Genomic DNA, 16,465 nt, shown 5'->3' on the forward strand with positions numbered 1-16,465 from the left:
ATGCTTCACTAAATACATTACTGAAAAATTTTACAAGACAACAGTTAGTTAATTCAAATCAATGGCATAAGGTCTACCTAAATAACGAACAACTGGGCTAATGTATGATATACTTTTCCCTTATTTTAAATCCAAATAATAATACTAGTGGTTTCTCCTCATTCAAGACTCAATTCTCCCCATCACTCCTGGAAGGGATGAGTCACTTCTCCAATTCACTGAATCCTAGATTATGTTTAGAGTTCAATAACTGAAAAATTTTAAGATAGGAAGGCAGTGAAAACCAATGAAGAGTCCTTACATCAAGTCATATATACTACTAAAATACCTTTAAAATCTTTAAAAGTGCTTTTTTTTACTGGTCGCAGGATGGACGGACAGTGGTATACCATATTGTTTTTGTCAACAAAAAAAAAATAAAAAAAACTGGGGCACAAAGAAAGAAAGACCAATTAACTTTAAAAATTTTTATTCTTTAATATCACCCCTTTCTATGCCATACATTAGAACAAAACAAAATTCAGAGAAGAACTTACATTTAAATGATAATTCATTCAACTTAGATTTATTTATGCCTCATTAGTAAGTAGACAAAAGAGAGTAGGACACCAATACCAGAGGAAAAAAACTTAGCACCCACTTACTAAGAGCAAGAGCAAAAGATATCAAATTGTTAGAGATCTCTATCAACTTGAACTAGGAAAGGGAGGTAATGAGGAAAGTTCTGTAACTCTCAGCTTTGTGCATGAACAAAAATATCCTTTACACACACAAACCATTCAAACATAGGAATGATGAATGAAGGTTGATGAATAAAATATGTTTTGCTTAACATATAAGAATATTTTCTATATATGTACATGGAATGAATAAATGACTAGCACCTAAATGGTAACTCTGCATACAACTTACTTCATTTTGTTATAAACTGCAAAATACACAACAGCACTATTAAATGTTAACATACACACAGAAACACAGACACAGTTACACATGCACTAACTCATATCCACTTGATTTAATGTATGGTATGCGGAATTGCCTTAAAACATACAGCTAAATTTTTTGTTAACCAGCAACCTACAATCATGTTTATGGCTGTCAACAAACATTTAATCTCTTTACTTTTTATCAACAAAATCACAATCATAATTATAAAAAAAAAAACATTTAATCACAATTAACATAAAATCATTATTTATGACTGCAAAAAAATGGAAAGCTGAATATCAATTACCATGAATAAGCACACACATACACACACTTTCATATCCTAGTTAAAATGCACAGATAACATTTCTGGATACATAATGAAAATTCAAAATAAGTATTTATAAAATAAAACAAACGACAAAAAATTGCTGTAAAAAGTACCACATAAAGTACTTTCTGTCAAATTCTACTGATGTGCGTAATAGATCAAAATATTTCAACCTAGTTTATCAGTTCTAGTAGTAAAGAAAAGTTGACAATCTAAAATTTACCATTTTTTTTAATATTGTAATACAAATGTATATAAATCATAAAAAATAACAAATACCTTAGTCTTTTAGTTCAATTTAAAACTTACAACAGGAACCTTATAAAATTTACCAAATTTTCAAAAAGCACCCTCAACTGACAAATAAAGGATGTAGCTAATGATATGATATGAGCAAAACTAGGGAGGTATTCCTTTCTATCACAGCGCTCATTAATTATAAGTTGTCAATCATTACCTCAGACAACAGTACTAAGAAAGATAACTATAATACACTGTATCATATATTGCTGTTGGCAAAATATAACTAGTAAGGAAAAACCTACTTAAACATCAATAGCAAGGAAAAAAACGATCAAATATAAAAATTTGGTAATTATAATGGTATTTGGACATTTTTTTTCCCATTAATTATATATTTTTTATTTCTCAAAATCAAAATACAATGGTACAGAGTTCAGTTAATGATTACTGGTACGTATATTCATTTTAGGCTATTACATGGGTTCAACATTATGACAGTCACATACAATGTACCATGCAATAGTCATAAATATATATTCTGCCCCATTAACACAATACATCACAGTTTTACAATGTACAATTGCACTGACATACTTTTCTTGCATTACTACGCTACATTTATACATTATCAAACAATGTCCACAATTTTATTATGGCAAGTTCAACTTTAAGAAACTAAATGGTAGCAATAATATAACAGATTTGTAAAATGTATCATGACAGAAAAGGCATTTGCTTGAAACAATGAAAAATATTTTGGATTTCTTCTTCAGAAAATAAAGAAAACTAAAATTAAAAAAAATTGTTTACAGATTTATAACCAGTCCACAATATGTTTGTTTGTTTGTTGGGGTTTAACGTCCGAGCAACAATATTTCAGCTATATTCAGACGAGTCCACAATATGAAAACCGTTTAAGGTAGTAGATCATACCTAAAATTTTTTGTCTATAGATTATCCTAATTTTTCTGAAGTTGATACATTATTTTCAAGAACTACCAGTAATTGAAATTATAAACTTCTATGTGAATTTGCAAGATGGCCGAAAAAGGTGCTCAGTGTAATAGATACAACCTACCTTAAACTCACTGGTTAAATTATACAGAAAAATAGTACTACACAAAAATATTGTGGGTGAATGAGGAAGCAGCTGTGAGCAATGATTAAGTATGAGAGTTAGAGAACAATATTTTCATAATACAGAAATAAGACCTCTATCTGACTGTTAATTTAGAAGTTTAGTTTACACAGGTTAAAAATGAAATGATACTAATGCAAAAAGGATGCAGAAAATGTCTTGTCAAGACAGATTTATAGTTCATTCAAGGTTCAGCTAGAGATGTTTCACAATACACTAAAGTTCAAATGCATATTGCCAATACAACTGCTTCCAAAAAGTCAATTTAAAAATTTATTTATTCAGGCACCAGTAATAGTAATATTTTAGCATGGTTGCTTAATCTCACATATTGAAAAACAAAATTTTAATTCTTCCAAGTAAAGAAATAATAAAACGAATCTATAATTCACCATTTTTAATATCTAAGTGTTTACTCAAGGCCTTTATTATGCTATGCTTTGTAGTGCTATAATTTTTAGCACTGCGCCTATTGAAATAATTTTCAAGCACTAAGCTATACTTCCTATGAAAGCCTCTGAGATATGTATATGGTATAACAAATTAACAGGAGGAAGTGGTTCTATTTCTAGTAGTGCAAAGCTACACAAGTTTCTGAATATTGAAACAATTTACCTAAAAGGTGTGTATGATTAGAACCATTAGAAAAACGTGTATACTACATATGTATTTGCCAACTTCCAACACTGAAAGTGGAAAAGTAAATTCCATGTGATCTGTAATGTTGCCACAAACAATTTCAGAGCTGACTCAGTGAATTTCATGTGAACTGTAATGTAGTTTTGCACAATGTGGTTGCCTAGTCAGTTTCAAAATGATCTACATTCAACAAGTAAAACATCTAACAATGATTCTAACACACAATCAGTCTTGTGCAGCCTTTTCTTTTAAAGTGTGGTTACTGTCTGAATTAGAGGCCCCAAATTTTTGTAAACGTCTTCGTCGCACTTCATGTTGTTCATCCTCATGCTCTTCTTGTGTTGGATCTGACCATTCTGGAATTAATTCCTCTGTAGGGGGAGTGTACCCAGTCGCCCCTTGTAAACCTGATAAATCTACAATGATGACTTTTATTTTAAATTTACTGACCTATATTGTACTGTGAAAAAAATTGATCTGACATAAAGAAATTGAAATAAAGTATAGTCATCTATCAACTGATTGAAAATAATCTTACTTCAGAATAATGCCTTAATACAATTATAGTTTGTGGTCAGTTGTCTGAAGAACAATTGTACATATAGTTTCTTGGTTTTGAAAATAATGAAATGCTTTTGTCACCCCTTTTTGCTTTTTTCACACCATTAAAACACCATTAAATGGTACATAACAAAAAGTACATGTACACTGTTCACAATGTTTTTTTTTTTCTGAACAAAAAAAAGTTCCTATGAAAGTTCCCAAAAAATTGCACAAAAGCAGATAATTTCATAGGTTTCATTTTTTAAACTAAAAAAATTTAGGAATATCACAAACACAGCACAGAAAATAGAACAAAATAGTAGACAAAGAGAAATGTAATTCATGCTAATTTTTTTCCATCATTTATTTTTCCAAATGAAGCATTTTGTGTGAGCTCTATTTATATAGGATGGCTGGTGTATGCCTCCTTGTTCTTGTAGTACAGATTCATATAAGAATGAAGCAAATTTAAAAATGTAGTAGGTTGAGCATTTTTGTCAACTTTCTAAAGAACTTAAAATATTTCATAAGAACACCAGTTAAGAGTTGTATCATAAGTTTGGAAAGTAAAATCTTTCATAAGAATACCATTTAAGAGTTGTATCGTAAGTTGGGAAAGTACAATCTTTCATAAGAATACCAGTTATGAGTTGTATCATAAGATGGGAAAGTACAATCTTTCATAAGAATACCAGTTAAGAGTTGTATCATAAGTTGGGAAAGTGATGAAAAACAGTCAAAACAGGTATTTACACTTGTTATTAATTTGACAAACAATATGGACGTATCATCTTCTGCATGATTCTTATTTGAATCTGTACCTAATATCTTATTTCATTCCTGCGGTCATTGTGTCATGGACATTTTCCTCATACCTTTAAATAAAAGAACTTTCTCACATCAAAGTAGTTTAATGTCTTACCAAAATCACTATCATTTTTCTCTTCAGGTTTTAGTTTATCTGTTTGTTGAGATGATGGATTTTCTGAACTTGATATATTACTAGGTGTACCTGATAAATTTATATTTGGTATGCTGTAAAGAGAAATAATGTAAAGTTAAAAAAAAAGTAAGTCTGATACACTGTCATAATAGGAAGTCCTGTACAAGCTTTCATGACAATAATTTAAATTTTCAATAGAATAATAGCAAATTGTCCTTTGAATGCAACATGGGTTGACGGATCATGAATTTGGTAAAAGGAGCAATTATTATTTAAGGATATTCACTACTCTGTTTAAAAATAACAAGGGTTTCAAAGGGTTGTGAAATCTTTGGAGATCTTTCATACTTGAACAATATAAGAAGAAAATATAAATGGGTCATTGTAATGGGTCAAATAACAGTTTAAGCTGTAAAATAAAACATGGTTTGCTCTGTTTCCTATTTTCATGTATTGGCCATGTACTTGTATTTTTATGTCTCTGTATTGTCCTTCTATTTTGATGCTATGGTATATTTTTTTTGCCAATTAATATTAAGAATAAAATCTTTCTGGCTCCACTTCTGAAAACTGATGAAAAAAAATGGCACTAATGAATTTTCTGGAAACCAGGGCAGGCCCTGAAACCCTATCATGAGTTTTGTGAAAAACAGATACATAAAAAAAAACCTTTTTTCCAATTTACTTGGTCAGCATAATAAGAAATTTTGATAATAAAGTAATGTTAGTTATTTAGTAACTGACCTAGACTGAGAAGCTACTGTATTGTACTGTTGAATGAGAATCATAGCTCCATCTAAAAGGCACTGTATATCTCTCAACCATTGAATTCTGGCTTCAATATTCTGTCTCTCCTGTCCTTCCATCTGTCTTAACTCCTCCTCTGATAATCCCTCAGGACTTCTGGGAGGTACTGGTATACCTGTAATAAAAACGAAAGTTCGCTTGATCTTTGGAAATGTTCTTCATAATGTCAATTAAGCTTTACAAAGTTAATTTCTTAGTTCTTAGGACATTTTTTTTATGAAAGAGTGAGGCACTGTTTCTAATGATGAATTATCACTTACCACTTAAAGTTAACTTTTACTCAAGTTATTGTTAGGGAATCAGGAAAATGCTTGCTTCTGAACCCTTCTTGACTTTTTTTCCTTGAAGGTTCAAGTCATAATCCCCAAAATCAATCCCAGCTTTCCTCAAGTCCTGACTTTTCCTCAAATCTTCAATTAAAATTCAGTTGTAGGAAGAACTTGAGAAAATATCAATTTGAGATTTTTTTTTTAAGAAATTGGGCACTGGTGGTACAATGTCATAGAAATCTATTAACTTACACTCAAGTAATTTTCTGAACACTGAATGTCTTTGGGTGATAAAATGATGCCATGATACACCAGCACCATACCATTATACAACTGTAATTTTTATGTTTTGGTTGTATAAATAATGTAATTACCTTGACCACCATATGGCATAAAGAAAGGAAACATAGGTGGCATAAAAGGTGGCATATTTGGCGATGTTGTGGCAGAGCTGGTTGTTGGCTGTGTGCCTGTGGCTGAAACAGTAGCTGCCCCACCCCCTGCCATTGTAGGGGGTGTCTGTACATTGGATGTTGAGGTTGCTCCTGATGTGCCTAAACAAAGATCATTACTTTCAAGATTCTTGAAATAATTGGTACTTTCCAAGTTAAGTAGAACAAGTTTGGGGTAACATAAAGTTTGGTGTTGTTTAACTCTATTCTTTATATATGTATATACATTTATAACCAAATCAGCCATGTTAATCTTAAAAAGTAGAAATGTTAAATGAGTAACATAATTTATATATATTACTCTGCAAATTACAATTATTTCAACATGTGGTCCATTTTGTTTCTACTTTTGGAGTGCTGTGCAAATAGATTGCATTTGAATATTTGTTTCTGAAAGGACGTTTCAAAACTGTGCCTGAAACAGGCCTTAATGACACTCCCCCTTTATTACTTAAGGTTGAACATTTGACTTTTAAAAGGTGATACTACCTGGTTGGTGAACTGGTTGCTGTGGTGGCCACCCTGGCATTGGTGGCATCCCAGGAAATCCCTGGAACACTAAAATTACAAAATATATATGGTAAAAATTTGTTCATAATCATCAGCTACATAACTGAGAGAAAAAAAATCTCAGTAACTAAGATGATACAATTCACTACAATGAACAATATGAGAAAATATTTTTAAGTGGATTTTACTATTCAGTATTTTGTCTTAAAATTTTCAATTTTCATGATTATAAAAAATGAGCTTGAAAACACAGTTTTCACTGACTACTTAATTAGTAATACAATATAAAGTACAAGTTCACCTCAGAATCATGCAGACAATAAGCCAAATTTTTGTCAGTTTTTTTATTCAGTCGGTCTTTTAAAGGCGGTTATTAAAGGAAAGAAAAAATATGACTGATTAAGTGAAAAACTTTGGTAGGTAATAACACCTTTTATATGAATTCTGGATTCTGGTTGGTTGATAGCAAGTGTCTTTTAAAGACATTTCTAAGATTTCAGTCAATTTTACATCTACTGGGGTACATCCCTTTTCCTTTCTTAGCCTTAACAAAATGTACATGCCATTTTTATTCTCACCAGAATTCATCAACTAAATTGATGTGACTATTTTCATGACTTTCTGTACCTTCAATAATCTAGTTTTCACTTTTTTCTTAACTTACATTATTCTAATGTGAGCCAATGCAAAAAATTAAATACACTTACTGAAATGAACATATTGATACAAAGAAATAAAATAAAATAAATATAAGTAATTTCAGGTAAGCAAAACAATAGGTAAAAAGTAAATTATATTTCACATACTGTTTGGCATTTGTGGCTGTTGAGGTTGCTGTGGCTGAGGAGAAGTTTGTGGCGTAGCTGGTTGAGGTCGTGGGGCCTGTAAAACATCCATTCTACATGTAGGACATGTCTGTTGTCTCTGGAACCACGAGCGTAAACAGCTGGTGTGGAATATATGATTACATGGCAGTTTTTTACAGAATTCCACCATATCTTCCCGACAGATGATACAGGTATGGTCACCAGCTTGTAGTTCTTCTGGAGTGGCATCAGGATATCTAATGAAGAACACAGAATTTAGGCTTAAAATCATAAATTATCAATAATTAATATCTTAAAAATGTAGAATTATAGTGGTTCATCAAAGACTGAAGTCTTCAAAGTCGTTCATCGTCAAATATTCTCTGTCACTGATTTTGACTTTCAACATCTGAAATGGCACAAATGCTATATGTTCTAAAATTGGGTGACTTCCGCTAAAATCTTGGTTCCTTTGATATGATTGCATACACTTTCGTAACCATATTGACCCAAATGTTTTCAATTACCCGGAACCAGATTAAACAACTGGCAATGGCTATATATAGATATCAGGGTTCTGATAATATATATATGACATATATATAGTCAATTCTTACCAGTCACCGAGTTTGAATTCGGAAACTGGGTAATATTACATAAATTCAATGCTAACCGATCATTTCATTTTTAATGTAAACTTCCCATTCTCATACAAGCAAAAAAAAACAAGTTTGGAATCAGTTGGAATTCTTCACAGATCCTAAAGATTCAGGTAATGTACAAAAAAGCTGTATGTGATAAATTATTTGCCTACATATATGTAAGCATTTCAATCTTGTTGCATCAATGTAAGGTTAATTAACTCTTCCAGATATCAATAAAATTGGAAAAAAGAACCTATCATAGATGAAAATGAAATACATAAAAAAAAGAACAAAAACAAATTGAAAGGAAACTTCTAAAAGGGCTTAGAACCTGCAATGAAGCAGTGAATAAATATGCTCTATTTACATATAGATTATAATATACTTACAATGTATTCATATTTCTAATTGCTCTCCTAGACATTATTACATCATGTAATGCTTTCTTGAATCCCCTAAAATGAGAAAAAATGTAATTACTTTGTGCTAAGAAATATATTCTGAAAATTCTGTAACTTAAATACATCTTCATTTCTATATATACTTGCAGCCCTTTGTTATACAGCAGTGAATGGTTGATTTTGACAGCAAACAACAGGGTCTTCTGCATAACTTGAAAGTTTACATTCAGCCATTAATAAAATAGAAGTCCTCATTGTCACCTATCTCATTAATTGTTGATTTGTTATCATTGTTCCATAAATAACTTTATATTATGAAAATTATTTCCATGATGTCATGCAAGGACCACAGAGATAAATGTTAAGATGCAGATGTAAACATGGTCAGATTGTTGAAATAAGATATGGAACTGCTTGATGTAGATGTAAACATGGTCAGATTGTTGAAATAAGAGATGGAACTGCTTGACGTAGATGTAAACATGGTCAGAGTGTTGAAATAAGATAAGGGACTGCCTGATGTAGATGTAAATTTTGTTAGATAGTTGAAATATGACAAGGGACTGCTTGCCTAGTAAGATTTTTTATTTTTAATCCATTTTTTTATTGAACTCTTTTTATAAATTGAATATATTTCTTAAAAGAGACATTTCCTAGTATTATTTATATGCAACTACTTTAATCATACTATGATTCAAATATTACTATAACTAATTCTTAATGAAGTTTAAAACAAAATAAGCGTAAGTAAGAAAAGTATCATATGGACCTTGGATTTTAAATGTTTAAACTTAACCACCTACCTGAGAGCAAGGTACATAGGTCTGATGGCAAACAGTGGAAAGGTATGAACTTTGATCATTATCATCATAAATGCCATGTATAATACAACTTTGATAAAACCTAAATGTAAAGAAATAAACATATTAACAAAAGGTTAACAGTAGTAACCTATGGCATTAATTCTAAAACATAATTCTATCAATACCTAATTTTACTTCCTCATTTGATACTCCTTAACTTTTGTGTATTTCTTTAGGTGTAGAGGACATTTACCTAATCTATGGTCTGGTAAAAAGTTCCACTTTTGATTCAGTGCAAGATGTTCATGTAATTAAGAAATAACTGTACTATAACAGAGAATTTGGAGGCATCAATAGTGGATTTGACTGTTGAAAACTGGCCACATGTCTGCTGAACCAGTAAACAGTTATTTGTAACTTTGAAATGAAGACTGATGACCACAAATCTTCAAATACAGTATACATCTGTGAAAAATGTCAATTAAAAATCCTAAAAATAATGTCTGTGTATGAAATAAAAATTTAAATACCAGTCCATATAAAATTCAGACACTGCTAATGGTAAAGTGATTCATGGCATAGAAAAACCCACCAAACGATGCTTTTTCAGTCTATATATGCTATATTTTCACATAACAATAATAATTTCTGTATTCAGATCTGCACTTCTGAGAAAATCATACATTATCTTCTGCTAAAATCAACCAAATCAAACCAAATCAAGAACGATAACTCTTGCAAAGTGACAATTTCATGTACAATCTATATAAGTTATATCTCAAAAGCACAACAACCAAATGAAAAACTAAGACTGGTCATGTGATCAGGAACAGTTTCTTAACAAAAAATAAAACTGAATTTTGTGGGTTTTTGACATGCATGAATCACCTTCTGTCTGATTTTTATAAACACTGCTATATACCATGAAATTAACAACATTAGTGCATGAAATTTAACATTACATCAATTGATGCATCAGAATTAGCTTTCTAAATGTATTGTTTGTTTTATGCCTTTAGTTGTGTTTTTTTCTACTTTCTAGTCTCTACTACCACTCTTACCCTGCCCACTCTATTTTCTATTAGCATTCAGTCTATGTTTCTTTGATAGTCTTAACAAAATATTTTCCAAAACAAAGAGATTGTAGCAGGAAGCACAGTATTGTTGTTCGCCCCTAACTATACTAACCTATAACAAGTTCTGTGTATAACAGATACACAGCTTTATTTTCCCATGGGTTTTCATTCTCTGCATCCAGTGTGTGTAATACATACTTCACAAAAGTCATGAACAATACAGTCAACAAAATGGCATACTGAAAAAGTAAAAATGAAAACAATGTTACTTGGAAATTTTAGGAAAAACATGACTACTCCAATGACAAGTTGATACAGAGTAGCCAAAATTGGTAAAGAATATAACAAGAATGCACTATTCAGGTTTTCAGATTTTTCATAGATCTTGATCATTTCAAAGCACCTTATATTACCAAAACATTTAAAGGTTTAGCAAAAAACAGTTATAGATAATCAATAAAATTCTACTGATCTTTAATTTCTATAAAAAAAGTTCTTGTCCAAAAATATTTTGATATATAGACTCTATCTCTTCATCATTCCAGTTTTTCATCAATTTTTAATGACATTTTCATGGTTCTATGGCATTTATATATTTGGTGATTTTGAATATTATACAATCCCTTTCACATTATTGAAAACATAACCATGCATCCACTTGAAATGTTCATTTTAACAATACGCCATGTGATGACAAAATCTTATGTCTCATGTCACTTTAGACAGTGCCTCATTACCCATATTTAAACACCAAATAAAAATTAAAAAAATACCTGCTTGTAATTTTTTCTGGCTTAAAAAGCATCCTCTACAGTTATACTGGCCATTAAAAAGTTAAAAGAATGTTTCTCTCCTTTATTGATTTTCATGAAATAAGGCCTGAGAACCTCAAAATTAAGTTAAATAGACTAAGTTTTTCATAGCACATTACCTCAAACCCAAACACAAGTTGTACAGATGCTCCTTTCACCAGAGTACTATAGTATGCATGGTTAATAAAATACAGATCTAATATTCCTAGTAATGCTATCAATGCTGAAAAATACAAACATATTTACATAACACCAATTTATTCAGGATTATTTTTTATGGGATTATATCAACAATAAAGAATGTAATAGCCTTGAACTTATATATTATATTCATCACTAAAATAGAAAACCCAAGATGGTTTTACAATAAAAGGTGTTTATGACTATGAATTGAGAAATATGTAATATATATGTATCATACAAATTGTGAAACCGTTGGACAAAAATGCATGAAATTGAAATTTATATGCATTCGAAAGATTTTCCAACAGAGTCGGTATTGAGTTGCTTTCACATCAATCAACACCCATGAAGTTAAACTACGACAGCGTAACCTATGGAGCTAACAATCTCACATTTCAACAGACAAAAGAGAAAGCAACCATTCAAGTCTCCATTGGGCGCATTTGTGTCCGAAATATTTTCACTCACTTTGATACATTGAATAATTGTAAATAGATTGATTGCTGAACCTATAAAATAATGTATGGAAATGCGAAACAGTAACCACACAGTTCTGTTCCCTAAATAAAATATAATCAAATTCAGTATTTAAACAATTCTAAGTCTGACCAAGTGAGAAAATGTGTTTGAGATCATTTAAAAAAAAAAGGTTCTTGTTTCCAGTTCTATTGCTTTTTATTCTAAGTTACAAAGTGTGTATGTATCGGTTATTGATTTACTATGTTGTTTTTACACCTCCTATTGCCCATTCATTTGCTCGTGTTTTGTAGAAGCAATCATACATGTACTTACTAACGGCTCTAAGATGAAACAGAATAGATATTACTGGACTTCTCTCCATCTAGAATAAACACAATTTCATAATAAAATTTATGATAGTATATCAGAGGTTCAAAGAAGTGGTACATGTAGTAGGAGGTCAAGGACCTTTAATATTTCACTTCCTTGGGTCTACGACCTTCGACCATTTTAACTGACATTTCATTGTGGACTTCTTTCTTTGAGTGGACCATTGATTTGAAATCAGAAAAGTCCTGGACTGTATAGTTTTCTTCCCAACAATAAAACATCTTGAAGTTAAATCGTATGATAAAACAGAGAGTTGGTTTTTAAATCTTATTCAATACAAAAAAAATAACATTTGGGCACATGTCCTCTGATAAAGGAATGCTTAAAAAAAATATTGCTTCATCATTTTTAAATCCAAATCTGACTTAATACTATTCTTCAAGAACTTAGAAAAAATGACATAATATAAACAGTAATATAAAGAACTGTTACAGTAAAATATGATTTTAAAAAGTTGAAATTGGTTAAATAGCAGAAAATCATTCCTGTTACTTGGGCTCATGTGTCTCCATATCTATTCTTTTGGGGCCAGCTGCAGCTTGCCCAGTGGTGTGAGGGTTTCCTCCATGTTCATAGGTGGCCTTGAGACATTTTTCATCATGGTGGGGTTCTTGTCTCTTTGACATAATTACCATATTCATTCTCCTTAAATTACTATACAATATTATTTCTGCCATCATAATATCATATTGATCTTAGGAATTGTTTCATAACCCTTTGTCATACTAACATAATCAATCCTATCATCTGCTAACCAATGGAAACATTTCAGGAACAGAAGAATGGTAAACAGGGCTACAAATTTGGGACTGAAGTCATCACGAAACACTGTAAAGGCTAGGCAAGTCTCTGTAACTGCATACCATGACCTTTCTATCAGGTGCTGGAAACATTAAAACATATTTAAAAATACATTTTAATACAGGTAGCAGTGATTTTTTTTTATGTAATAAACTTCAATGTTTCACATGTAACATTGATAAAATCTGTGTAATAAGAGGACTAATCAATAATAGTGGTGAATGCACTCTTAAAATCTTTATTCTTTGCCACTTGTAATCACAGTTTGGTTACTGACTCCTTCCAATTATAATTACATGCAATTTGCATTGAAATTTGAATTGTAAATTTGGTTCACTTAACTTCAATGCATTAAAGAAATGAGAAGACTTAGTTGGGTGTCATTGAAAGTTAAAACTGAATGCCATTCACATAGCATTGAAATTATTTTTATCACACACAATTACTCATTCTGTTATCAAGGGTAAATTTAAAGGATAAGACAATAATCAAATATGGCACAACATTTCTTCTGTTTTTGTAAACACATGTTTCTCCTTTGGTGGCTCTTTTCTGTTTATCAGTAAAGCATGTACATGTGACTATTTGTGTACATGCAGCTTTACAATTGTACTTCTTGCGTGCAGGCTTTGAACAGAACAAAAAACATTAAAATCAAGTAAACAATAATCTCTTTAGAATACATTTTGTGTATGATCATCAACATTCATTCTATAAGTTACATTTGTTATCAGTTAGACTTGATGTGATCCTTCTTCTACTAGTCATATTTTAATATACTGTACCTCCATTTCTGCAGGTCGCAGCTGACCAAAGAATACCTTTCTCATAAGTTTCCCCATAAGAATCACGAAAACAAAAGCCTGTATATACAACATCTGTAAGAGAGATATTTCATAAAATTCATGAATTAATACATATACACATACATTCATTGTATTTCACCAAATAAGGAGTAATATTTCATGAATCTTTTTTCATGACAGAACAATATAGTTTAGTGTGTAGTCATAAGTTGTTAATTGTGAGTTTGGTGAATCTTGAATTTCAATAATATGCTGTGAACTTGAAAAGTTTTCATCACATTGTGTAACAGGTTTGTTGACATTCAGAAATCAAGTAAAGCTGACATGATTTGCTGGTTGTAAACATCACTGAACATTTAAGTGGTCAAAATTTTATTCCATATACATGAAGTACATAAGTACTACTGGTTTAATTCAGCTCCCTGATAGAATACTTTCTGCAGAAAATTTAATAAGCATTGCCTACACCAGGGAGCCCACTGACCATCAACATGCTTAAATATTATTTCATACCTAAAAATACAAGCAGCTTCAATGATATCCTTTACACACACTAACTTACAGCAAAAAATTCAGAAAGATAATTTTGGTCTTTCCTTCATTTTCTATTTTAGTAAAGCTATATTTCGATTTAGACATTTACAACTGAAGCTTTATATTTTTCTGAAGCTGGTAAGGTTCTTGAACAGCTGACGGAGCAATTGAACAGTCAGTGGAGAAAGATGTACATGTCAGTACATACATGTACATCCATCAATAGGTTTTAATAAGATAAACAAAAATGGTGAAAAGACTGTAGAGTATCAGAATAGGTAGTTATTTTTAATGAAATGTATTTTAACTATGCCATGGATATATCTGTTTATGTTTTGTTAAAAAAAGAAAGATTTAATTTTCTCTATAACACCAGTGACCTTTCCATTTCTTTTGGTAATTGGGAACCTTAAGAGAAATTAAGGAGCACGAAATAACCATATGCTTACTGTTAAATGTTCAATACATTTCATAGGTGCTTAAATGTAAGTTATCTCTTTTGGGATTTATCACTAGAGATTTTTTTTTTTCATATGATGGTGTTCATATTAATACATGTACATATGTACATTGTATGTAGCATTACTTTATGACTTATGAAGTAACACTAACAGATAGTCCGAATTTCCTCTGACCCTGCAACCCTCCTCTTTTTTTAGGCAGTTGCTGCTCATCCACACATTCGTGAACGGGGATCCTCATCAGGCTAATTGTCTACTTGTCCGGTTTGCCTCAAAAACATATGGAATTGTGACAGAAACACCCAATTCATTACGGAAAAATTGTAGAACTTATCTGCAAATGTGAGACTATAAATGGAAAGTTCTAAAAATTTTAGATTATACAAAGAAAGACCAGTGCAGGCCCATAGGTAGGAATTTGTAGATGGAAGTTCTTTATTTAGACTTGCACCAAGAGGTGCTATTGATTTTAAGTCACAAATCAAACAAAACTTAGATTTTAATAGTGCTAATCATTTTTATAGGGGATTCTTAAGAACATCAAAACCCCACTTTCCGGCTACATGTGTGCAGTGTGAATGGACATGTTTTACATGTAAGGAGAAATTGTCTGGAACTAACTAGCCTACGATTGCTGTCTGGAATGGCAGCATTAAGATTTAAAATGAGCCAGACTGAATCAAGTGTCAAAACAATCTTCCTGGAGGTGCGAACTTTTTTTATTTATAAAATAGTCTTTCAAGTTTGTTGAATGTGTATTTTGTCTTAATTCTGAATGATTTTTCATCAATATTTGTTACATTAGAAACTATTTAAATTGAATTTCTATCATTTTGTGTATATTAGTAAAACATGAATTTTTTATAATTTCCACATTACTAAGGAATAACGTATGCAAGGCATGTCCATCACAATTCTGTGGGTTATTGACTGAAACACAATGTGTGGATGATATGTCTGTAGAGTCTCCCCGTCAACGAATGTGTGGACAAGCAACCACTGCCTCTTTTTTATTTGCATATTGATATGTCAGGTTGCGGTCTAAACGATGAACCATACAATAAGTTGGAGATTCCACAGAACCGCAGAGTACCGCCCTTCAACTGTTTTTAACGAAGATAAAGTTGAACTATAAATGTTATATGAAAAATTGCTCCCTAGACGTGATAATTATTAGGACTTGCTAGATGAAGAAAGATACTTGAAAAGTTTTGTTTTCAATTTCAGTCATTAGACAAAAACATAACTTACAGCCATGCTAGGATTGGACTTGGTAATATACACAACCGATGGATAAAACTGTTGCTTTTGGTAGTATGCATTCCCAATTACCGCGCCGGTAAGGGCAAGACTCAGCCCTGTCAACAATACCGTTCTCATTTTCAAAACATTTGGGTTTGACATCTCATCACAAAATGGCGCTTGGTAGTAAAGAAAAAGTCCGAGTACACACGAAAGGAGTAAATTTGAAATGACGTCCCTTT

The 16,465-nt window shown here is 31.2% G+C and overlaps 1 protein-coding gene across 1 annotated transcript; it reads right to left on the reverse strand.

The window, feature by feature from the left end:
• Window positions 1-452: 452 nt before the first annotated feature.
• Window positions 453-16,421, reverse strand: LOC148624759 (E3 ubiquitin-protein ligase synoviolin B-like). Its single transcript, XM_088567638.1, has 14 exons — window positions 16,233-16,421; window positions 13,966-14,058; window positions 13,110-13,262; window positions 12,323-12,371; window positions 11,467-11,570; window positions 10,648-10,774; window positions 9,460-9,559; window positions 8,645-8,710; window positions 7,612-7,868; window positions 6,785-6,853; window positions 6,218-6,397; window positions 5,512-5,689; window positions 4,747-4,859; window positions 453-3,697 (listed from the first exon to the last, which is right to left on the reverse strand). The coding sequence occupies exons 1-14, from the start codon at window positions 16,383-16,385 to the stop codon at window positions 3,507-3,509; spliced, it is 1,833 nt and encodes a 610-aa protein (XP_088423764.1). The 5' UTR covers window positions 16,386-16,421; the 3' UTR covers window positions 453-3,506.
• Between the last annotated feature and the right edge of the window lie 44 nt (window positions 16,422-16,465).

This window comes from Perna viridis, chromosome 2, assembly GCF_037379345.1.
Source record: "Perna viridis isolate PV_CMFRI_1.1 ecotype Kerala chromosome 2, ASM3737934v1, whole genome shotgun sequence".
NCBI classification, from domain to species: domain Eukaryota; kingdom Metazoa; phylum Mollusca; class Bivalvia; order Mytilida; family Mytilidae; genus Perna; species Perna viridis.